Below are 21306 nucleotides of genomic sequence, written 5' to 3' on the forward strand. Positions count from 1 at the left end.
GAGACACCCCCGTACCCGTTGGGCCTCCCCGATGACGTCCAGCCAGCAAAAATGACGCCGAGCAGTGTCCGGGGTCTTCTTCCTCCATGACGCCCGCCAAGATCGCAAACGCCTGCAACCAAGTCGCAAACGCCCGCGGTCGCAGCCCGTAATGCCTCTCATCCTCGTCATCTTCCTGGCGTCAGTGGGCTTGACCCCACCTAAGTCGAATTTCTCTCACGGGAGGAGTAAGAATATCTCCACATAGTCACCTCCGGGTATCCTCTCACGGACCTCCGGTTCCCGGAGCGCTCCCAGCGGGCCCTCGAAGCAAACGAACACCCCCCCTTTGCCCCATCCCCAATCCTAACCATGTCCGACCGCCAGACACCACCTCCGCCACTCTGTCGCCCCCGGACCCAGTATTGGTGGTGCGGGCCCCGGCACAGTCGGGCCAGTCCACTCCACCAGCTGTTCCCTCCCATTCCCACTCACCGGCATTGCCGGCACCGTAGACATTGTGGACATACCCCGAACCACCCCCAGCAACCCCTGCAAAGCAACAGTAAAGACAATATGCACAGACTTACCGTGCCGACCAGGAACATGCCCCACAGCTGCGCCGCCGCTCTCCACCCTGGATCCGCACCTCTTCATCTGTGGGCAGCTCTCCTGCCGACCGCTCCGCCACGTCCTTCCTCCCCTGGGAAGGGAGCCCCCCCTAGGATACCCCCCCCCCAGAGGCCATATCGCCCCGACGGCAGGACAGTTGCTCCTCCGCAGGGGCCCCACCCCCGGAGTGTCCCAGACTTGGGGCGCCCCCCGCATGGCCCTTGACTCCTCGAGTCCGCTGCTGGGCACAGCCCGCCCACCTGCCAGTTCGTGTCCCCTCCCACTACGTCCGCGCGACCTGCGCACTGTCCTCTGCCCCCCCGCCCTCCCCCCTCCGTCCCCCGCTCATGCAGGGGCCCTCCCTGGGCTCCCCCACGTGACTGGCTGCCGGGCAGGAAGACGGGGAACCGGCGCCCCCGTGGCCCCGCCCCCCGGGGTGGGCCGGCGGCGTGTCGACCGCCCTGTGCCCCGACTTTCCCGCTGCCTCCGCTCGGCTGTGGGGACCGACCTGTCCCCCATCAGGCTCCTATCCTCCGGAGGTGGCCGAGGGGCGGGGCCCTGTGAAAAACGCGCCGGCGGCCGAGACCGCCGGGGCCCGCTGCACAGGCACCCCACCGCCACCCGCATCTGCGTCATCCCCCATTAGGTCCTCCACTTGCCTGGCCATCCACGCCGTCCCCCGCACCTCCGCCTCCGTCCGCAGCTTCGTGCCATGATGCGTGGAGGAGCAGTGAGAAAAGCTGCCTCCTCCGCTGAGTTCCCTCGTGCACTGGTGCCCGCTCTAGCTCCGCCCCCCTTTTATACCGCTCCTCCCCTTCTTCTATTTTTCTTCCCTGCCACTCCCTCTTCTATCTTCCTGGTTCCTTAGGCACCAGGTCATGCCCGCCCCTCCATTACCCCTCCCCTTGGGACGGATCATTACGGGGCTCCCTGGTCTATGCGCAGTGTCTAGCTCGCCATGCCCCTGCCTCAGGAACTTTTTCTGAGCCATCAGTCATGGGGGAAGGGGATCCAGAGAAGGCTGAACTACAAGTTCCTGAAGAGGAGGGAGGGGTAAAGGAGCCCATGAGGCCAACAAAGTATTAATTACACCCAACCATCTACTATGACTGACCTAAGATCCTCTGCCCTTAGATAAAATAACAAAAATAAAAACCACTGACACCAGTGGCAGAACTGCCAGGGTAGGAAAGGTCGCCTTTGTAACTGGGCCCTGGTGTTTTGCCACCGTGGGGCGGCCCCAAGACAGCAAGAAGGGGGCCCTGTGACAGGAGTAAAGGGCCTCTGGATCAGCGGGAAGGGCCCCAGCTGGGGGGGTCAGGGGGCCCTTCACGGTTTCTTGCACCGGGAGCCTGAAGGTTCTAGTTACGTCTCTGTATATGAATATAGGTTCGGAGCCATTGGGGAGAGATGGAACTAATGCTTGCCTTCCTTCCTTTTTTTTTCTTTCTCCTATAGGTTAATCATTTCTATACTGGATTTTGAAAATGTATTTTTTATTCATATTCCTGGTTCAATGTGTATAATGTTTTGTAGTGTTTTGTTTTGTTTGTTAAGAAAACCAATAAAAAAAGATTTATAAAAAAAAAAGTACTTACTACCCATTACTGTAAATAATTTTCTGACGTACCATTATTGTCACCGTATTCTGTTGCACACATCATCCAAGAAAACATTAGATTTAAGGTTGTTTAATGAATACAAAAATACTCTACTTGTGTCAATTGGACTTCAGGGATCTCTGAGATATGACAAAGTGACTTCAAATTTCATTTCATGCACCAAGGAGATAAAAAAAAAAAAATAGCAAACATTTGTACATGCACAAATGTAATAAACGTAATTCACAGAGAAGGCCAGAAAGGTTATGTGTGTGTGTATATATAGAACAGTATCTAGAAAATATTCTGTGGAGAACTGTGATAAGGTTCAGGTAATTACTCTAATTGGATTTTCACATAAAAGTGCGCATTTCCAGAGCCAGGCTCACCTATGAAGGCTACATAGAAAAGTAAAAAGCTTCTTTCCCGATATCTTATTAGTAGATCTTCCTCCTTTTACGTACATTAAGCAGATACATATGTTTTCTTGCTTACATGATGGCCACCTATCCAACTTACCTTATAAAAACAAACTAAATAAAATAAAAAATAAAATAAAAAAATTGCCATTGCCTGTTTATACCCTGATATGTAGAAAAAATTATGACTATGGTGGTTATGACTAAGGCCTTACAGGCTGAAACGCTGAAATCTGCGTTTGTTCATTGTGGCTATTCAATAAAATGAAGACATTTTAAGAGCAACAACCGGAGTGCGAATCATTTTTTTCTACATTACTCCACTCAGCCAGTGACTTTGGATCGAGCACCTGGGAGCTCCGCTATCTATGTGGTGTATGGGTAGTAGCACTGACTTTTCTGTTTATACTATATACCCTGATATACAGTAGGTGGCAGTGACGGCTGAGGCTCAATATTTGGGGGGGGCAAACAAACATGCCCCCCTCACTCGCATCGCCACCACCCCACCCCCAGCGGGAGACTAATGGGAAGGCAGGGGTTTAGAGGCCTTACCGTGAGGAGGAAGATGACATGGATCCGGGGTAGGTCTGCTGCTCTTCGCTCAAGGAGGATCTGGGAAGAGCCGGGCATTCTCCTCCTGGCCGAACAGGAAACGGGCCCGGGAACCCGATTGGCTGGGAGTTCTATGACTCCCTTGCCAATCGGGTCTCAGAACCCGCTTCCTGATTGGCCAGGATGAGAATCAGGAAGACAATAGGCAATATTAATTTCCTTGCCAGTCCGCATTCCCTGTGTACTGTAGTCCTAACTCTGAATTTTGAGAGCCTCCATAGTAAAAGCACATGTATAATAATGGACAGGCAGAGGGCAGGTGAGCCTGGAGGGAGCCCATCCCTCCTTAAAGGCACAGGGGCACACTGGACACCCAGCACATAGCACCATTGCAGCATAGGTGCTCATTAGTATTCCAACAGTGCTCCTTGCTGTAAAGGTCAGTTATAGGTGGGGGACAGTGAGTATTTGTTTGTACACTTGTAATACTGGTGAGGGGATCCACTGTACGCCTTTGCTGTTATGGTGCTATGTGCTGGTTGTCCAGTGTGACCCTGTGCCTTTAAGAAGGGGTAGGCTTTCTCCAGGCTCACCTGCCCTCTATCTATACATTATTATACATGTGCTTCTACTATGGAGGCTCTCAAAATGTATAGAGTTAGGACTTCAGATAATACTGGGGTGCTGTGAAGTGGCTCTGCAGCTGACGAATGTATTTGCAAATGTGTGCAAACTAAACCCCTGTTTTGTAATGCATACTGTTAGACAGGATCATTTGGTTGGTTGCAGGCTGGTTGGTAAGTTGAGCTAGGAACCTTCTTTGGTTTTGTTTGACATGCATTGCCTTTCCATGTGCTTCTTGCTGCAAAGGCCAGTTATAGGTGGGGACAGTGGAAATTTGTTTGTACTCCTCTAAATGCTGAAAACAGAACATCTGCAGCCCCTCCAGGCCATGTATCCTCTGCTCCTATTGTGCAAGCAACCTTTCCATTCTGCAGCCATGACTCTGCTCCTGTTAAAAGGCTGAGCCTGCAACCTCCCACAGTTCCCAGCTAGTTCATAGGAGATGACTTCAGTAGTAGCTGGCAGCTTGTGTTGTGGGAATGACAGCAGCACCATCACTCACAAAAACACAAGCTGACAACAACACACTCCAAAAGCTACTATGTTAGTCTCTCTCACACAAAAACTAGTGTGTGTGCTGTTATCAGCTTGTGTTTTTGTAAATAAGGGCGCTGCTTCCCAGCCGTTGTCATTTGCATATCTCAAGTCCACCAGCAAACTAGCTGGAGGCTGCATGCTCAGTCTTTTAACAGTAGTAGAGCAGGCATTACTGCAGAATGTGAAAGGGGCTGCGGGAGATTATGATCTTAGTTACAATGTCAGGTTGACAAAAAGACACAAGCCCATCTAGGTTGTAGTTCAGACAATTTTCTAGCCTTTTATCTGGACAAACAGAGCAGAAAAGGCACAGATTGCATGGCAAGAAGGTCTGCAGTTTTTGAGCTGTGGCTTCAGTGCCGCCTGTACTTCCCTCATAGAAATGCCCATAATTTGGGCTTCTGACTGGGGTTGAGCTACAGCCAACAGTGATAGTAATAGTCAGGCTTGTCCAGCATCCAGTTTTTGGCTGAGCTGCGATCTCCCTGTCTGACTGTCCACCTGCAGGGTGATTTCTGCAGACATTGGCTCTGGGTGGAGTCCAAATCTGTTTTAAGCCTGCCAAGCCCTTAATGTCATGCTTGTGATACTGTTTGCAACATGTGCTTCCAGCTCCCTGTTTACCTGCCTTGTTCCTGTGCCTTGACCTTACCTTTGCCCGATCCCTGCCCTGACAGCTAATATGGATTTCCTTGTTATTGACCTTGGATTGGACTTTGAACTACTCTCTGAACTCTGCCTGCCTTTTGACCACAGATTTGATCCTGACTACTCTCTGAACATTGCCTGCCTTGAACCCGGTCTGCCTTTAGACCACCCTGCCTGAATGCCAACAGCAACCTGTTTTCTGTGCTTAGCTTGTGTCAGCCCCAGTGTGGTAGCCAGGCACTATGACATTGTGTATAGGACCTGGGGGCAACTGAGTACCGGTAGACCTGCTTGCCTTATGGGTAAGGGAACTTCTATAGGTGAACAACACAAAGCCAGCTATAGTGTATGACCACCTATGCTAGGAGTAGACGTGACATAAACATGGCATTTTGTTGACAAACCACAGCCAAATTTAACGGGGAAGAGTGCTAGGTGCACTGGGTCCTGTGGTGGGGTTTTACATTCCTTTTTTAATTCGGGTGATAGCTCTTGATTACGTTGTAAATTTGGCAGGCAGAAGATGGGGATATTCATTCCTGAGATGACAGGAAAACCAGCTAGTTGCTAGCACAATACCTTTACTTTAATGTCTGTAACCTCAGCATCACATTTTTTCCACCAAATGGCTTTGCAAATGAATACTTTCTGATGGTTGCATACCCTTAGCAAAGACATGTTCTCTTCCTATGTGTATAAATTCCAGGACCTCCATGATAGGTCCCCTGGGTACTGGGTATTGGGAATGGGGGGGGGCATGCATCTTCTTCACCATGGTGGGTGGTTCCCTGGCTTAGCAAGGTAAAATATATGTGCTGACCAAGTACCTAGACCTGCTTTTAGTTTAGTATTTAGTTTTCTCCCACAGGTTTGATTCATATATAGCATGTTGAAGACATCTTCTGGCTCCCTCTCATTTCAACTTAACCTGGAGACCCACATTCACGCTACTAACATCATTTTTAATTTTACCTGGTATGTGGATTCAGTCATAGGGTCCAATGTTGAACCTATCCTGACTTATGGTGTCCACTTTCTACTGTCCTCTTCCTCTGTTGTGCTACAAATTACCAGTAGACTGATAGCTTTAGTATTGTCTTACCACCAATGATGAACAACTGATATACTGCTATAGATCCTTTTTTAAAGTGATGAAGACGGGAATAGCTACGCCTTCCAAGATCGATAGATTTAAGATGGCCCTTACACAGGTCAACAATAGTAAATTTCAATGTTGAAGGAGCTAAGCAGAAAATTGTTACCCGAACAGGTCGTTGTTTGGGTATTCAAGCATGTAGGCTGATGTAGTCTATTTTCTCCACTGTAGCTAGCACTCAACCACAGCGGCAGGGCAGAGGGAGAGGAAGCCAAGAGGAACATGGTTCCTCTATGGTTTCCTGGTCACTGGGGCAGCGATCTGGTTGGATGCTGATGGCCCATGCAACTCTGGTGACCATCTTGGGTCAGGCAGAGTCTATTTGAGGCACTGGTTCCTGAGTTTGGCGTGCATTTAGCGTGTGGATAGTGTAAGGACAGGTCGCCTGTCTGTCAGGGACAGTATTACTGGTAGAGAAAGGTTCCATAAGAGTAGGGAAAGCATAGGGATCCGCCACTCATCCTGGAAACCACCCTACTTGGACTCAGACCAGCCAGTTCGCATTGGCTGAGATCAGCTCTGCTACATGCTGCTGTCATCCATGAGTGTTCCTGGTTGGGCTGCCTTCCGCTGGGCTTGTTGTGAACTGTTATATTTTTACTTCAATACAAGTTCTTACTATTGCATCTGGACTAAGTGTGCGTCACCATGCTGCACCCACCCACAAGCATCCACGGGGACTGCGGCTGTCTTAATGCAATGCCAGCAGTGTCGATTTCTGATGCTGTTTAGCATAGATGGGGGAATACATTTTTCTCTATTGGCTTGTGGAACAGAACAAGAGAAATCAAAGTGTGTGTATAGGTAGCCTTAGATGCCAACAGTTTGAGACTAGAGAATTACGGTGATTAGCAACCTGAGAACTTTTCTTACCCAATAAAGGATGTAACAAGACCTGATAAAATATACACTATATTGTGAAAAGTATTGGGACACCTGCCTTTGAAGGCATATGAACTTTAATCCATAGGGTTCCATATTGAGTTGGCCCACCCATTGCACTTATAACAGCTTCAACTCTTCTCAGAAGGCTGTCAACAAGGTGTGTCTATGGGAACGTTTGACCATTATTCCAGAAGCGCATGTGTGAGGTCAGGCACTGATGTTGGACAAGTAGGCCTGGCTGACAGTCTCCGCTCTAATTCATCCCAAAGGTGTTCTATTGGGTTGAGGTAAGGACTTTGTGCAGGCCAGTCAAGTTACTCCACCTCAAACTAGCTCATCCATGTTTTTATGCACCTTGCTTTGTGCACTGGTGCGCAGTCATGTTGGAACAAGAAGGGTCCATCCCCAAACTGTTCCTACAAAGTTGGGAGCATGAAATTGTCTAAAATGTCTTGGTATGCTGATGCCTTAGGAGTTCACTGGAACTAAGGGGCCAAGCCCAACCCCTTAAAAACAACTCCCACACCATAACCCCCCCTCCACCAATTCCCATAGACACACTCCTAAACCTTGTGGACAATCTTCCCAGAAGAGTTGGAGCTGTTATAGCTGCAAAGGGTGGGCCAACTCAATAGTGAATCCTGCAGACTAATGCCCTGTACACACGGTCAGATTTTCCAATGGAAAATGTGCGATCGGAGCATGTTGTCGGGAATTCGGACCGTGTGTAGTCTCCATCGGACTTTTTCCATCGGAATTTCCGACACACTAAATTTGAGATCTGGATATAACATTTTCCAACAACAAAATCCAATCATTTAAATTCCGTGTGTAGACAATTCCGACGCACAAAGTGCCACGCATGCTCAGAATAAATTAGGAGACGAAAGCTATTGGCTACTGGCTATTGAACTACCTCTTTATAGTCCCGTCGTACGTGTTGCACGTCACCTCGTTCTTGACGATCGGAATTTCCGACAACTTTGTGCGACCTTGTGTATGCAAGACAAGTTTGAGCCAACATTTTGTTGTCGGAATGTCCGATCGTGTGTATGGGGCATATGACTGGGATGCCATTAAAGTTCATGTGCGTGTAAAGGCAGGTGTCCCAATGCTTTTGACAATAACAGTGTATTTCTTATGTTTTCTAGATCTTAAGGACAGCTGCACAGTGAAACTTTAAAGTGGGCAAAACTGGTTTCAAAAGACAGACTGTACAGTGGTGGCCGTAGTTGTTGGGCCATCCATGGAGGTAAAGTCTTTGATGTTCATCTCAGAGTCCGCAAGTGGCTTGCTGTTCTTGGCTTTCCTTGTCAGCAGACCCCCGAGTCTCCTGAGCCATGTGTGCAGATCCTCTTTAAATGAAGGGGTGTATAATCCATAAACGAGAGGGTCTGTGCAGGTGTGAAGGAGGCCAAAGAGAAACAGGCTGTGGTGGACATACTCGGGAGTCAGGTAGATCATCTCTGGCTGGAACCAGTACCATATTCCCAACAGATAATAAGGGGTCCAGCAAACCATGAAGGATACCACAATAACCAGCGTCATCTTCAGCGTCTTGAGCCGTGCTTTGGAGATGAGGTCATTCTTACTCCTTGCAAGCTCTGGAAAATTTTAAAAGACACATCAATTATAAAGTGTTTGCAGGCCACTGCCTAAATCACCCAGGGGGGACTCAGCTGCAGACAAATACATTCACCATTGCTCCAAACGAATAAAATCCCACCACATGTTTAATATTTTACAGAACAGGTGATTTGCAACATGATTGAAGACGACACTCTGTAATGCTGTTATTCTCTTGTTTAAAATGTATCTAAACTCAAGAACAAAACTGTAAAAAAGTCTGCTGCTTATGAATCCAGATGTGGCTGCATTTGTTTTCTTTATTTAGCCTTTTTAGTCTTTATTTCCACCGGCCAATTCTGCCAGTAAAACACGTCCTTTCCATGGGTGACAACACTTACTCACCGTACTCTACCTACAGAGGTGGCATGCCATCATAGGACAAAGCCGCGTACACACGGGCGGACTGTCTGGCCTACTTAGTCCGCCGAAACACATTTCAGCGGACAGTCCGCTCGTGTGTGGGCTTCAGCGGACTTTTTCAGCGTTTGGAATTTCCGTAATACTGTCCGTCAGACTCGCATTTCGGCGGACAATCCGCCCGTGTGTGTGCCAGTCCGCCGTACTTTTGAAATGAGCGGACTTTTCCAGCGCGGAGAAAAGTCCGCTCATTTCGAGCGGGGATCCAGGTAGGCGGGGCCCGCGAAGGAGACGTCGCTGGCCCCGCCGCCTGGTATGGACTTAAAGGGGAACCCCAACGCCGAAAAAAATCGGCGTGGGGGTCCCCCCCAAGTCCACAACAGACCCTTGTCCGAGCACGCTACCCGGCCGGGCAGGAAAGGGGGGCGAGCGAGCGCCCCCCCCCTCCTGAGCCGTACCAGGCTGCGTGCCCTCAACATGGGGGGGTGCCGCGCGGCCCCCCCACCCCAAAGCACCTTGTCCCCATGTTGATAAGGACAAGGGCCTCTTCCCGACAACCCTGGCCGTTGGTTGTCGGGGTCTGCGGGCGGGGGGCTTATCGGAATCCGGGAGCCCCCTTTAATAAGGGGGCCCCCGGATACCGGCCCCCCACCCTATGTGAATGAGTATGGGGTACAATGTACCCCTACCCATTCACCTGTAAAATAAAAGTACAAAAAAAAAAACACAACACACGAGATAAAATACTTTATTGCACAGCTCCGGGGGTCTTCCGTCTTCGGGGGTCTTCTCGCCGGACTCCTCTGCTATCTTCTTGTAGCTCTTTTGCTAGCGGAGGAGTCCGACTTTCTTCCTCGCCGCCGGCCTCTTCTCCCAACTTCGGGGGTCTTGCCCCCCTCTTCGGTTCTTCTGTCGCCGCCGTCGTCGCCGCCGCCTTTCGTTCTTCTTCTTCTTCTTCTCCAGGAGATGTTGCCTCGACAATCTCTCCGGCCGGAATGCAGATTTACAGGTGAATGAGTAGGGGTACATTGTACCCCATACTCATTCACATAGGGTGGGGGGCCGGTATCCGGGGGCCCCCTTATTAAAGGGGGCTCCCGGATTCCGATAAGCCCCCCGCCCGCAGACCCCGACAACCAACGGCCAGGGTTGTCGGGAAGAGGCCCTTGTCCTCATCAACATGGGGACAAGGTGCTTTGGGGTGGGGGGGCCGCGCGTCCCCCCCTTCCCCAAGGCACCCCCCATGTTGAGGGCACGCGGCCTGGTACGGCTCAGGAGGGGGGGGGGGCGCTCGCCCCCCTTTCCTGGCCGGCCGGGTAGCGTGCTCGGACAAGGGTCTTTTGTGGACTTGGGGGGGACCCCCACGCCGATTTTTTTCGGCGTTGGGGTTCCCCTTTAAGTCCATACCAGGCGGCGGGGCCAGCGACGTCTCCTTCGCGGGCCCCGCCTACCTGGAGACGCGCTCGAAATGAGCGGACTTTCCTCCGCGTGTGTGGGCGAGTCCGTTCATTTCAAAAGTAGGGCGGATAGTATGGCGGACTTAGTACGCCGTATTAGTCCGCTCAAAAAGTGGTGTGTGTGGTCAAGTCCGTTCATTCGAAAGTATGACGGACTGTCCGTCGGATTGTCTGACGGACTAAGTTGGCCAGACAGTCCGCCCCGTGTGTACGCGGCTCAAGACTACAGAACACCTCCCCCTTCTGGCTGGGGAGTAAAGAGCAAGGTGGACAACACGGATTGGGATTTCATTGCACTGCAAGCTCTTTGGATTTCTGGCAGACCCACAGGTATTTTTCTGTATTTTCCATGTTTTTAAAGTGACAAAACATGAGAAATGTGCATGTATTGATGGATGTATTAACCACTTTCCCGCCTGAAAAAGACGGCTACAACGCGGGTGTCCAGTGCCGGGAAGGCGTCAATAGACGTTCTCCAGTGATCGCCCCCTTCCGACTCAGCTGATCACAGATTGGGGTAAAGGATTGTGTAAATCACATCATGGCCCTTTACCACGTGATCTGCTGTCAGCTAATGACAGCTTAAAGGGATTGTAAAGTGAATTTTTTTTTTTTTTTTTTAAATAACAAACATGTTATACTTACCTCCACTGTGCAGCTAATTTTGCACAGAGTGGCCCCGAACCTGCTCTTCTGGGGTCCCCCGGCGGCTGTCTCGGCTTCCTCCCGCAGGTGCTTCTCACGTTCATGCGAGCTCCCTCGCATGGTGAGAAGCATCTGCAGGCGTGCTCCCGTGATACAGCCGGCGGCTATAGCCGCTCGCTGTATCACACGGCCCCGCCCCCCGGTGCTCCGCGTCAGTGGATGTGATTGACAGCAGCGCGAGCCAATGGCTGCACTGCTTTCCATCCATCCACTCCAGCCAATCAGCGGCCAGGCTGAATGGTGGAAAGGACGTCGGGGGACGAGCGTGGGACTTTCGAGGGGTGAGGTAAGTAAAATAGGGGGGCTGGGGGCACCGGCACTGTCAGATGTTTTTTCACCTTAATGCATAGAATGCATTAAGGTGAAAAAACATTTACCTTTACAACTCCTTTAACACGGAAGTGAACAGAAGCCTGTAATCAACTTTTACCTACTTACGATCAGCGTGAGCAGAGAAGACAGAATCCAGTAACCGGCTTCTGTTACAGAGACATTAGTCCCCTCAGTGCCCAACAGTGCAAACCAGTGCCCCCTATCAGTACCCACCAGTGTCACCTATAAGTGCCCACCAGTACTGACAACCAGTGCCCCTTATCAGTTCCCACCAGTGCGACCTATAAGTGCCCACCAGTACTGCCAATCAGTGCCACCGATCAGTGCCCATCAGGGCCTCATCATCAGTGTCACCCATCAGTGCTGCCTATCAGTGCCCATCAGTGCCCACCAGTGCCGCCTCATCAGTGCTGCCTCATCAGTGGCCATCAGTGCCGCCTCATCAGTGCTGCCTCATCAGTGCCCATCAGTGCAGACTATCAGTGCCCACCACTGCAGCTTCATCAGTAAAATGACATGTCTGCCAAATTTTATAACAAACGACAACATTTTTTAGTTTTTTTTTCTAAATTTTCCGTCTTTTTTTGTTTCTTTAGCAAAAAATTAAAAAACTCAGTAGTGATTAAATACCACGAAAAGAAAGCTCTATATGTGTGAAAAAAGATATAAAGGGCAGGAAGGGGGCATACATGCCCAGTAAGCAAGTTGTTAAATTATTGTACCTCCACTATCCATTTTTTTGGATTTGGACATTAGAATCTAGGATGGCAGGTTTATTACATCTACCTATTTTAAGGATACAGGCAGGAATGGCTACATAGGGACTGATAGTTGTCATCATGAGTCTTGGCTCAGATCTGTCCCTATGAGCCTATTCACAAGATTGAGGAGAAATTGCTCCCTTCAAGATGATTATACGAGGGAAGCGGAGTTTTGTAAAGCTCGCTTCCTCCGGAAGGGTTATGCAGCTAATGAACTTGATTTGGTCATTGCTGATGTTGGCTCAAGGGAAAGAGAAGAATTGTTAAAACCTATGATTAGGAACCACAATGATGATTTCCCTTCCCGTTTTTTTATTTTTTACTACCTATTCAAACCAGCATTATTCCATTAAAACGATCTTCAAAAAACACTGGAATTTTTGAAAAATTACAGAATACTAGGTCCCATACTTCCTGAACACCCTAGGGCAGTGATGGCGAACCTTGGCACCCCAGATGTTTTGGAACTACATTTCCCATGATGCTCCACTACACTGCAGAGTGCTAGAGCATCATGGGAAATGTAGTTCCAAAACATCTGGGGTGCCAAGGTTCGCCATTACTGCCCTAGGGTTACTTATAGAGGTGCCCCCCCACCCCCAGACTCCAGGTAGCTCCTAACATAATCAAACCCCCCAATCACTTCAAAGGTTACTATTTGTGTAGAAAGTGTGAGGTTTGCCATAACAATTGTCTTGGGGAGAGAAAGTATCTCTCTTTTGGACTCCAATGTTACTGGTCAAAAATATAGATTCAATTCCTTTATTACACGTTCGACCAAGAATGGGGTCTATGTGATCACGTGTCCTTGCGGGCTACACTATGTAGGTCGCACTATTCACTAATTAGAGATCAGACTTGGCTAATATCCGCAAAGTCTTTTTGAATCATAGCCTGTCAAAACATTATGTGTTATGCCATGGTAAAAGCCTTTCATGGCTATAGATACGTTTAACCCCCTATTGGAGCCGTAGTCACACCAGGAGAGAGATCTCTAAAATGGAGACTTGGTGGATTTTTTGTTTAAAATCTGATAGACCATATGGCCTGAACATAGAATGGGATGTCAATGCCTTCATAAACAATAGTTGAGCTCCTAGGCTGTTTTTAATATTTTTTTACATTTATCTTTGCATTTTTAATAATCATAGTAGTGTTTGTTTCCAACCACTAAATGGCAGTTTTTGTCCTGATTGGCCCTTGAAACGGGCTCTCACGGATGTTAAATCATTATCAATGTTTTTTAACCGCTTGCCGACCAGCCGCCATCATTATACTGCAGCAGGTCGGCGCGATCCTGCGAGCCATCGTAGTTATATGTCGGTTCCCGCTCTGCACTCGGGGGGGTGCCGATGCTTGTGGTCGACGGTCGCAATGAGCGATAGCGGGCACGAGAGGCAGAACAGGGACGTGTGTGTGTGTGTGTGTGTGTAAACACACAAATCCCTGTTCTGTGAGGAGAGACAGATCGTGAGTTCCCAATAGCTAGGAATCACGATCCGCCATTTCCACTAGGTCGGTCCCCTCCCTCTACAGTTAGAAACACACACAGGGAACACAGTTAACTTCTTGATCGCCCCCTAGTGTTAACCCCTTCCCTGCCAGTGAAATTTTTACAGTAATCAGTGCATTTTTATAGCACTGATCGCTGTATAAATGACAGTGGTCTCAAAAATGTGTCAAAAGTGTCCGATGTGTCCGCCATAATGTCGCAGTCCCGATTAAAAATCGCAGTTCGCCGCCATTACTAGTAAAAAAAATAAAATAAAAATGCTATAAATCTATCCCTTATTTTGTAGACGCTATAACTTTTGTGCAAAATAATCAATATACGCTTGTTGCATTTTTTTTTTTACCAAAAATATGTAGAAGAATACATATCAGCCTAAACTGAGAAGAAATTAGCTTTTTTTAAAAAAAAATTTGAATATTTATTATAGAAAAAAGTACAAAATATTATGTTTTTGTTCAAAATTGTCGCTCTTTTTCTGTTTAGAGAGCAAAAAATAAAAAGCGCAGAGATGATCAAATACCACCAAAGGAAAGCTCTATTTGTGGGGAAAAAAAGGACGCCAGTTTTGTTTGGATTCAGCGCAGCACGACCGCGCAATTGTCAGTTAAAGCAACGAAGTGCCGAATTGCAAAAAATGGCCTGGTCATTCAGCAGCCTGAAATGGTTAAAATGTTTTAGGAAAGTTGTTATATAGTTATAATTTGTTTCCATATGGCCCGGTTTTCTATTTTCTAGAAATCAGAACAGTGAAGTATTTCTAGTTTCTGTTTGTGATTTGGATTGTTTTGCTCACTTCTGGTTGTGATGTGACATCACTTCTGGTGGATGTGGTTCCACTCTCGGTGTCTGACATTGAGGCTTGAAACACAAGGAGGAAGAGGCGTTTCCACTTAGCCCTACTGCCTATATATATCTAGAGGAAGTGAAGATCTCCTAACAACGCCACTGACGACGTTCCTTATAGGACAAAACGCCACGTAGGGTGGAGCCTGGAGATCTGACGTCACGACAGACTGCAGCCATTTTGACTTAAGAAAATCATCTTAAATGAACATACTACAGTATGAGGAGCTGCTTCTCTTTTATCCTAAATATGAACCTGTGAATTCACTCCATGTTATCACCCTATGAGATTCAGCTGTCTGGTACCAGAGTGGAGTCGTGCTATAGTGGATATATCATGCTTATCCGACCACCTATAACCTAGTGATCCATTTTCTGCGGTAAGAGGCCCGGTGTGTTGGTGTGCGGTGGAGAATTTCATAATTCACCTCAGCTTGTCATATTTACACTGTGGGTGATGCCATTTCTTGGAACATGGACTCTTTACGTTCAATGACAGAGGATTTTTATTTACATTCTTTCTAGCGCTGCATATCTTTATGCATTTTGTTAAATTATTGTTGCCCATACATAAACGTTCAATAAAATCATTTAATGCAAGGGTTTTTTGTGGATATTTTTTAAATGGCTCTATTTTTTTAAGCAAAATTATTAGAATAATTCCCTTGTTAAAAATAATAACTGTAATCAGAAAAAGAAAAGATGAAATCTGGTTGGTCAATATGGTTCGGCAAATCATCACTGCTTTTTGCACTGCTCCTGGTACCCAAGATGTGATAGTGCTACACCTTATCATACCAGAAGGGGTTATAAGTAACGCAAGGTTCTGAATGGTGCAGGTTGAGGGGCTCCAAGATGGCTATTCTGAGTGGAGAAAACAGTTTTTTTGGTTTTCGTCAGCACTGGTAACTCCTGGATTGGGTAATGGTGTCCAGAGACTTCAAAGAGTCTCGTAAAGAATGAAGTCTCTGGTAGACATGTGTGATTATTTTCGTACGAACCGTAAATTCGTACATTCAGGGGGATGCGAAATACGAATTACTATGCTTCCGAATTCTGTACGAAATACAAAATTTTGTTTACGTATTTCGGATCCAAATTCCTAACGAACATTCGTAATTGTTACGAAAAGTTAACGAACCTAAAAGTTAAAAAACCAGGAAGTCAGCACAGGGATGGTGGGAGCCCCTCGTAATGATAAATTCATCATAACAAACATTCGTAATTGTTACGAAACGTTAACGAAAAGTCGTATTTTGGACGAAATTTTGGACACAAATGACGAAATACGAATTAATTCTAATACGAAACGGAAAGAAACAAAACTAATTTATTGACGGCGCACATTGTCTAGTCTCTGGATTCCAGAACCCAATTGTGGAGTTTTATCCCTCTTTCCCCTTCTTTTCCCTTTCCCTCCTCTCTCCCCCAATAGGTCTATGGCATATAAGATATAATTTGTCCAGCGCATTGTTTTTTAATATTTATAGACACCCACTTCATACCTGCTCCTGAAGAGTGGCAGTCGCCACGAAACGCGTCGAGCCAATAGATGCTCTCCTTTTCACATTATGAGCCAATAGGTGCTCTCCCTTCTACATTATATTGTTATCTTCTATTTATTCTATATATCAGCTGGACTGTACCAACCAACTATGATTGGAATTATTTACTATGGAGACACGTCGTGGTGAATATGATTACTTACAAAGGTTTACAATATGAACCAATTTGTTGTTTTACTATGGGATTGTGAGCCAAATAGTTGCCTCCCTATGTTTACAATTATAACAGTACATGACTCTATATATCAATTGGTTTATATGTAACTGAATTTGGAATATAATTAGTTGTCATAGAGATCTGCCCAATGAATTTGTTGTTTACAGCATTTACATTATGAATTGATCATGTTGTTGATTACATCTTTTACAATATTAGAGACTTCTGTCTGATGAATTTGGGTTTTTATAATATTTATAATATGAACTATGATAATATTTTTATTATTAATTTTTTTACAATTAAACCTCCCAGTGCCAATTGATGTCATGTGATGTTTATATGCAGCGTCTTTGTTGTTCTTTTGTATTACTTTAGGTACCTGTCATATTCACTATCACTATGTTATCTCCAGGGTGCATGCCTCATATAAATTCTCAATTGTCTCTGTCTTTTCTGTTTGGTCCAATTGTGGAGTTACCAATACTGGAGCCCCTCAACCTGCATAATTGAAAACCCTGCGTGACCTATACCCCTTCTGATCCAATGACAAGGCATAGCGCTGTCACAATGCACAGAATATGATTGTCATTGGTTTCATTCAGCCTCCATATATATGACTTAGTAGCTAGCAACTGGATCCCTAAGCTGATTGCTCCAAAAGGACCTAGAAATTAGCTTAGTTGGATTATTTTTTTTTTTTTCACGGACTGTCTTTATTTTCTACAAAATAAGGTAAGTGCCATGGCTGTTTGCGTGTTTTCCCACTTCCTACACCACAGTCTGAGAGTAGAGCACAATATTCCATGGCTGCAGATCACTAATGGAAATTCCAGGTAATATGTAAAATCAGTCGATAAATTACCAATGCCATCCAGAAGATGTTGCGACTATGCTAATGTCTTATTATAGTGTTCAATGTATCTTAACCCTTTCGCTGCCTGAGACGTTTTTGCATTTTTAGCATACTTGCTTAAAAAGGAATTACTGCAAAAGGAAAGAAAGAAAGAAATTTCAGTAAACAATACGCTAAAGTTGATTTTAGAGCACATAAAAGGCAATAAATTACAATTTTTTTTGGTAAAATATGAGGTAAAAAAGATGGAGGATGTACTGAGTGAATGGATACCCAACATGTCAAACCTTAAAGCGGAGGTTCACACAAAAATTTAACCTCTACTTTTCGGAACCCCCCCCCCCCCACCCGGTGTCACATTTGACACCTTTCAAGGGGGAGGGGGGTGCAGATACCTGTCTAATGCCGGCCATACACGGTTCGAATTTCGAAAGAATTTTCTTTCGAAAATCGTATCTAAGAATTTTCGTATGAATTTCGCACCATTAGTGGGGCTGCAGCAACAGCCGATTTTCGTGCGGAAATAAAATTTGAGGAATCGGACATGTTGGAAATTTTTTGAAAAACAAACAATTTTCTAATCAATGATGGGAGAATCGTGCGAGAAACGTAATAAGAAAAGAAAATGTACGGAGATAAAAGAAAATGTACGGAGATAAAGGAAAATTTACGGAGAGAAAAGAAGATTCCCAGCCAAGAAAATTCTTTTCTGTAGCAACATGAGGTGAAATTGAAGGCTTGGTCAGTCGAATTTCGAAAATCAATGGTGGCAACATCGGATCACAGAAAAAATGAATTTTCTGATTTTGAAAAGAAAATTTGTTCGAAATTCGACCGTGTATGGCCTGCATAAGACTTGTTAGGCTGTAGGCTCAGTTTATTGGTCAACCATGCCGCCCTTTCTTCTTTGTACCTTTTTATACCTCTTTTCTATCCTCCAACATGTGTTGCAATTAGATTTGTAGCTCTTCATCAAATGGAAAGGCATGTATAAAAAGCTTTTTTGCTGCACCTCCTGAGGAAAGACTCTCAGCTATAAGCCATTATCTCTCATGTCGTTTGCTACAAAATAAATGAGATTTGCAAGCTTCCACTGAGCATGGCATTAAAGGACTGTCATAAGCCCAATTAACAGACTTTCTTTGCATGAAAGAGCCGCTGGGAGTGTGTGGACATGTGGATGGCAGCAGGGAAGACCTAACAAGTCATACATTGTGTGGGATAAGACAAGAGGATTTTCACACCCCCACTCCCAGACATTGACCTCTTATATTATATTGATATTATATTATATTAAATTATATTGACCTCTTCATATTGCTTACTGCAGTTGGTATCCGGTGATATGTTCTGCGGTACTGCAGTATGGTACGGCATTCAGTAAACTCAGTAACAATACAATGAGCAAAACAGGATTGAAAAAGTATGATACAAAAGTAGGCATAACTTTTCTATTATTATACAGGATTTATAAAGCACCAACAGTTTGTGCAGCACTGTGCAGCATGAGGGCAGACAGTACAGTTACAATACAATTCATAACAGGAGGAATGTTGGAGGATGAACTGCAGAAGAACTGGCATACTTTTCAACACTCAACATGGTCACGCTAAATGTTTGTGGAAATACGCGCAGATTGTGGGCACGGGTGCTTGGGCACGTCCCCGTACGCATGCGTGTGCACGCGCATTTGCACTTGGCTGTACACAAGGGCGCACGCAAATTGTCACAGATCCTGGCACCCAATGGCCTTCTTTGTTGCTGTATTCTTGGATTTCCCGTTGCCGACCCGGCTTGATCTTGGACCAGTTTTGGCTTCTCACCTGGCTCTGATCCTGACTTGTTTACATGGACTTCGCTTACTGCCTGCTTATTGTGTATGACCTCGGCTTGATCTTGACTATGCTTGTGCTCCTGTTCCTGACTGACCTTGTGTGTATGACCCTGGTTTTGGCTCCTGACTCCTGAGATCTGCCAGTGTATCTAGAGCAACACTGGTATCTCTACACAATCAAGACTTTACCTTCAGGTATGTGACAAGGAATCAGAGAGCCCTGCTCATTAGAGCTTACAATCTTATAGGGAGGGCCAAGTGATATAAAAGGCAGCAATTGTGGGGGGTGAGGCGGGATAGGATTCTCTGAAGAGAAGGGCTTTCAAGGATCCCCCAAAAGTGGACAGAGTAGGGGATAGTCGGACAGATTGTGGTAGGAAGTTCCATAGAATGGAAGAGACTTGGAAGAGGTCCTGGAGGTCTTACGAAGAGAATGCATTGTTTGGTATTTTGACACTAGCTTAGCAATGGGGGGCAGAGTTGTGGATGGCTTTGTAAGTTGTTAGTATTTTGAATCAAATTTGTTGGGTGAGCAGAAGCCAATGGAGGAATTGGCAGAGAGGGTTGGCAAATACTGAATGGTTGTTAAAGTGGGTGAGTCTGGAAGCAGCATTCATGATGGACTGAAGGAAGGATAGCCTATATAAAAGGTGATCCCATGAGGAGGCAGTTGCGGTACTTAAGGTGATAGAAGACCAGGGAGTTAATTAGAAGCTTTGCGGTGTCATTGATTAGGAAGGGCCATATTTGGGACATGTTGCAGAGATTGAGGTAGCAAAATTTGGACAATGAAGGATAGTTCAGAGTCCAGGATTACACCAAGGACCTAGACGTGGGGACAGGTTGATAGTTGTGCCATTGATCTTGACAGAGAAGTCAGGGCAAGGGGCACGTGGTTCTATTACTTACATACGTCATTCAAATTTCACATGTTGGTAAAGTAACTCTTCCTCTATGCGGGGGGTCTCCAAACTACGGCCCTCCAGTTATCAGGAACTACAATTCCAATCATGCCTAGTCATGTCTGTGAATGTCAGAGTTTCACAATGTCTCATGGGATTTGTAGTTTCGCAACAGCTGGAGGGCCGTAGTTTGGAGATCCCTACTCTATAGTAACTCTTCTTCATCTTCTTTTTCATTGTATGTAAATAAAAGATTCTGAGCAGAAGCAACGCACTCTCTTTGAGGTCCTCGAGTTCTTGATGAAGGAAGGGTGCAGACTGTCCAACATCCAGAGAAGGCTACAGAATGTTTACAGAGATGACACCTTTGACAAGAGTCACCAATGACGAGACATTGCTCTTATCTATGGTGTCATCACTGCAAACATTTTGTAGCCTTCTGTGGATGTTGGACAGTCTGCACCCTTCCTTTGTCAAGAACTCAATAATGACACATTGTTTCAGCTTGTAAATCCATTATTTACCGGCAATGAAAAAGAAGAAGAGTTTGGCCTCTTTCACACCGATGTCCCGTTCAGGCCTGCCTGTCAGTTTTTCAGGCGGACCTGAACGGGTGCTCCATAGAGGTCTATGGAGCGTCGGATGTCAGCGGTGACATGTCCGCTGACATCCGACCCGCTCCGATCCGAAAAAGTGTAACGGAGGAAAAAGCTATTTTTCCATCCGTCTGCGGATCGGATCGGGTGACAACGGGCACTGCGGTCCGTCGTCATCCGATCTCCCATAGGGGAGAGCGGCGCTGTGACAGGTCCGTCCCTGCGCAGTGTGCAGAGACGGAGCTGTCATCTCCCTGCTCAGCGGGGATCGGCGGAGTGATCCCCGCTGAGCAAACGGACATCCACGGGGCGGATCAGAACTGATCCGCCCCGTGTGAAAGGACCCTTACCATACAGAGGAAGAATTACCTTACCAACATGTGAAATTTGAATGATCTATATAAGTTAATAAAGTTATGCCCCTTTTGTTTTATTTTCGGTACAACCCTCATAGCCCTTGTACACACGGTCGGAGATTCCGACGGAATGTTTCCTATCGGACCGTTTTGTCGGATATTCCGACTGTGTGTGGTCTCCATCGGACTGTCTCCGTCGGAATATCCGATGGACCAACTTTTCCTCTGGAACTCACTACCTCAACCTTTCTGGCTATCCCCTTACTCTTGCTACCTTCAGGCGATCCCTGAAAACTCATCTCTTCAGGAAAGCCAATCACGTCCCCAACTAATCTTCTACCACTTCCATCAGCTCATTCCCCACAGTTACAACCATTTGTTCCACCTGTCCCACTCTATTAGATTGTAAGCTCTTTTGAGCAGGGC

At 46.4% G+C, this 21306-nt stretch overlaps 1 protein-coding gene across 1 annotated transcript in view; it reads right to left on the reverse strand.

Moving 5' to 3' along the window:
* Positions 1-3792: 3792 nt before the first annotated feature.
* The window catches only part of LOC143964221 (gonadotropin-releasing hormone II receptor-like), a 93332-nt gene continuing 75818 nt past the window's right edge, over positions 3793-21306 (reverse strand). Inside the window, exon 5 of the mRNA XM_077473926.1 lies at positions 3793-8620. Within this exon, the coding sequence (XP_077330052.1) occupies positions 8217-8620 (404 nt within the window). The 3' untranslated portion in view covers positions 3793-8216. The remainder of the gene's footprint in view (positions 8621-21306) is intronic.

The sequence above is a fragment of the Lithobates pipiens genome, unplaced genomic scaffold, assembly GCF_037356315.1.
Source record: "Lithobates pipiens isolate NorthernLeopardFrog02 unplaced genomic scaffold, aLitPip1_a1.2 Scaffold_8, whole genome shotgun sequence".
Classification (NCBI taxonomy): Eukaryota; Metazoa; Chordata; class Amphibia; order Anura; family Ranidae; genus Lithobates; species Lithobates pipiens.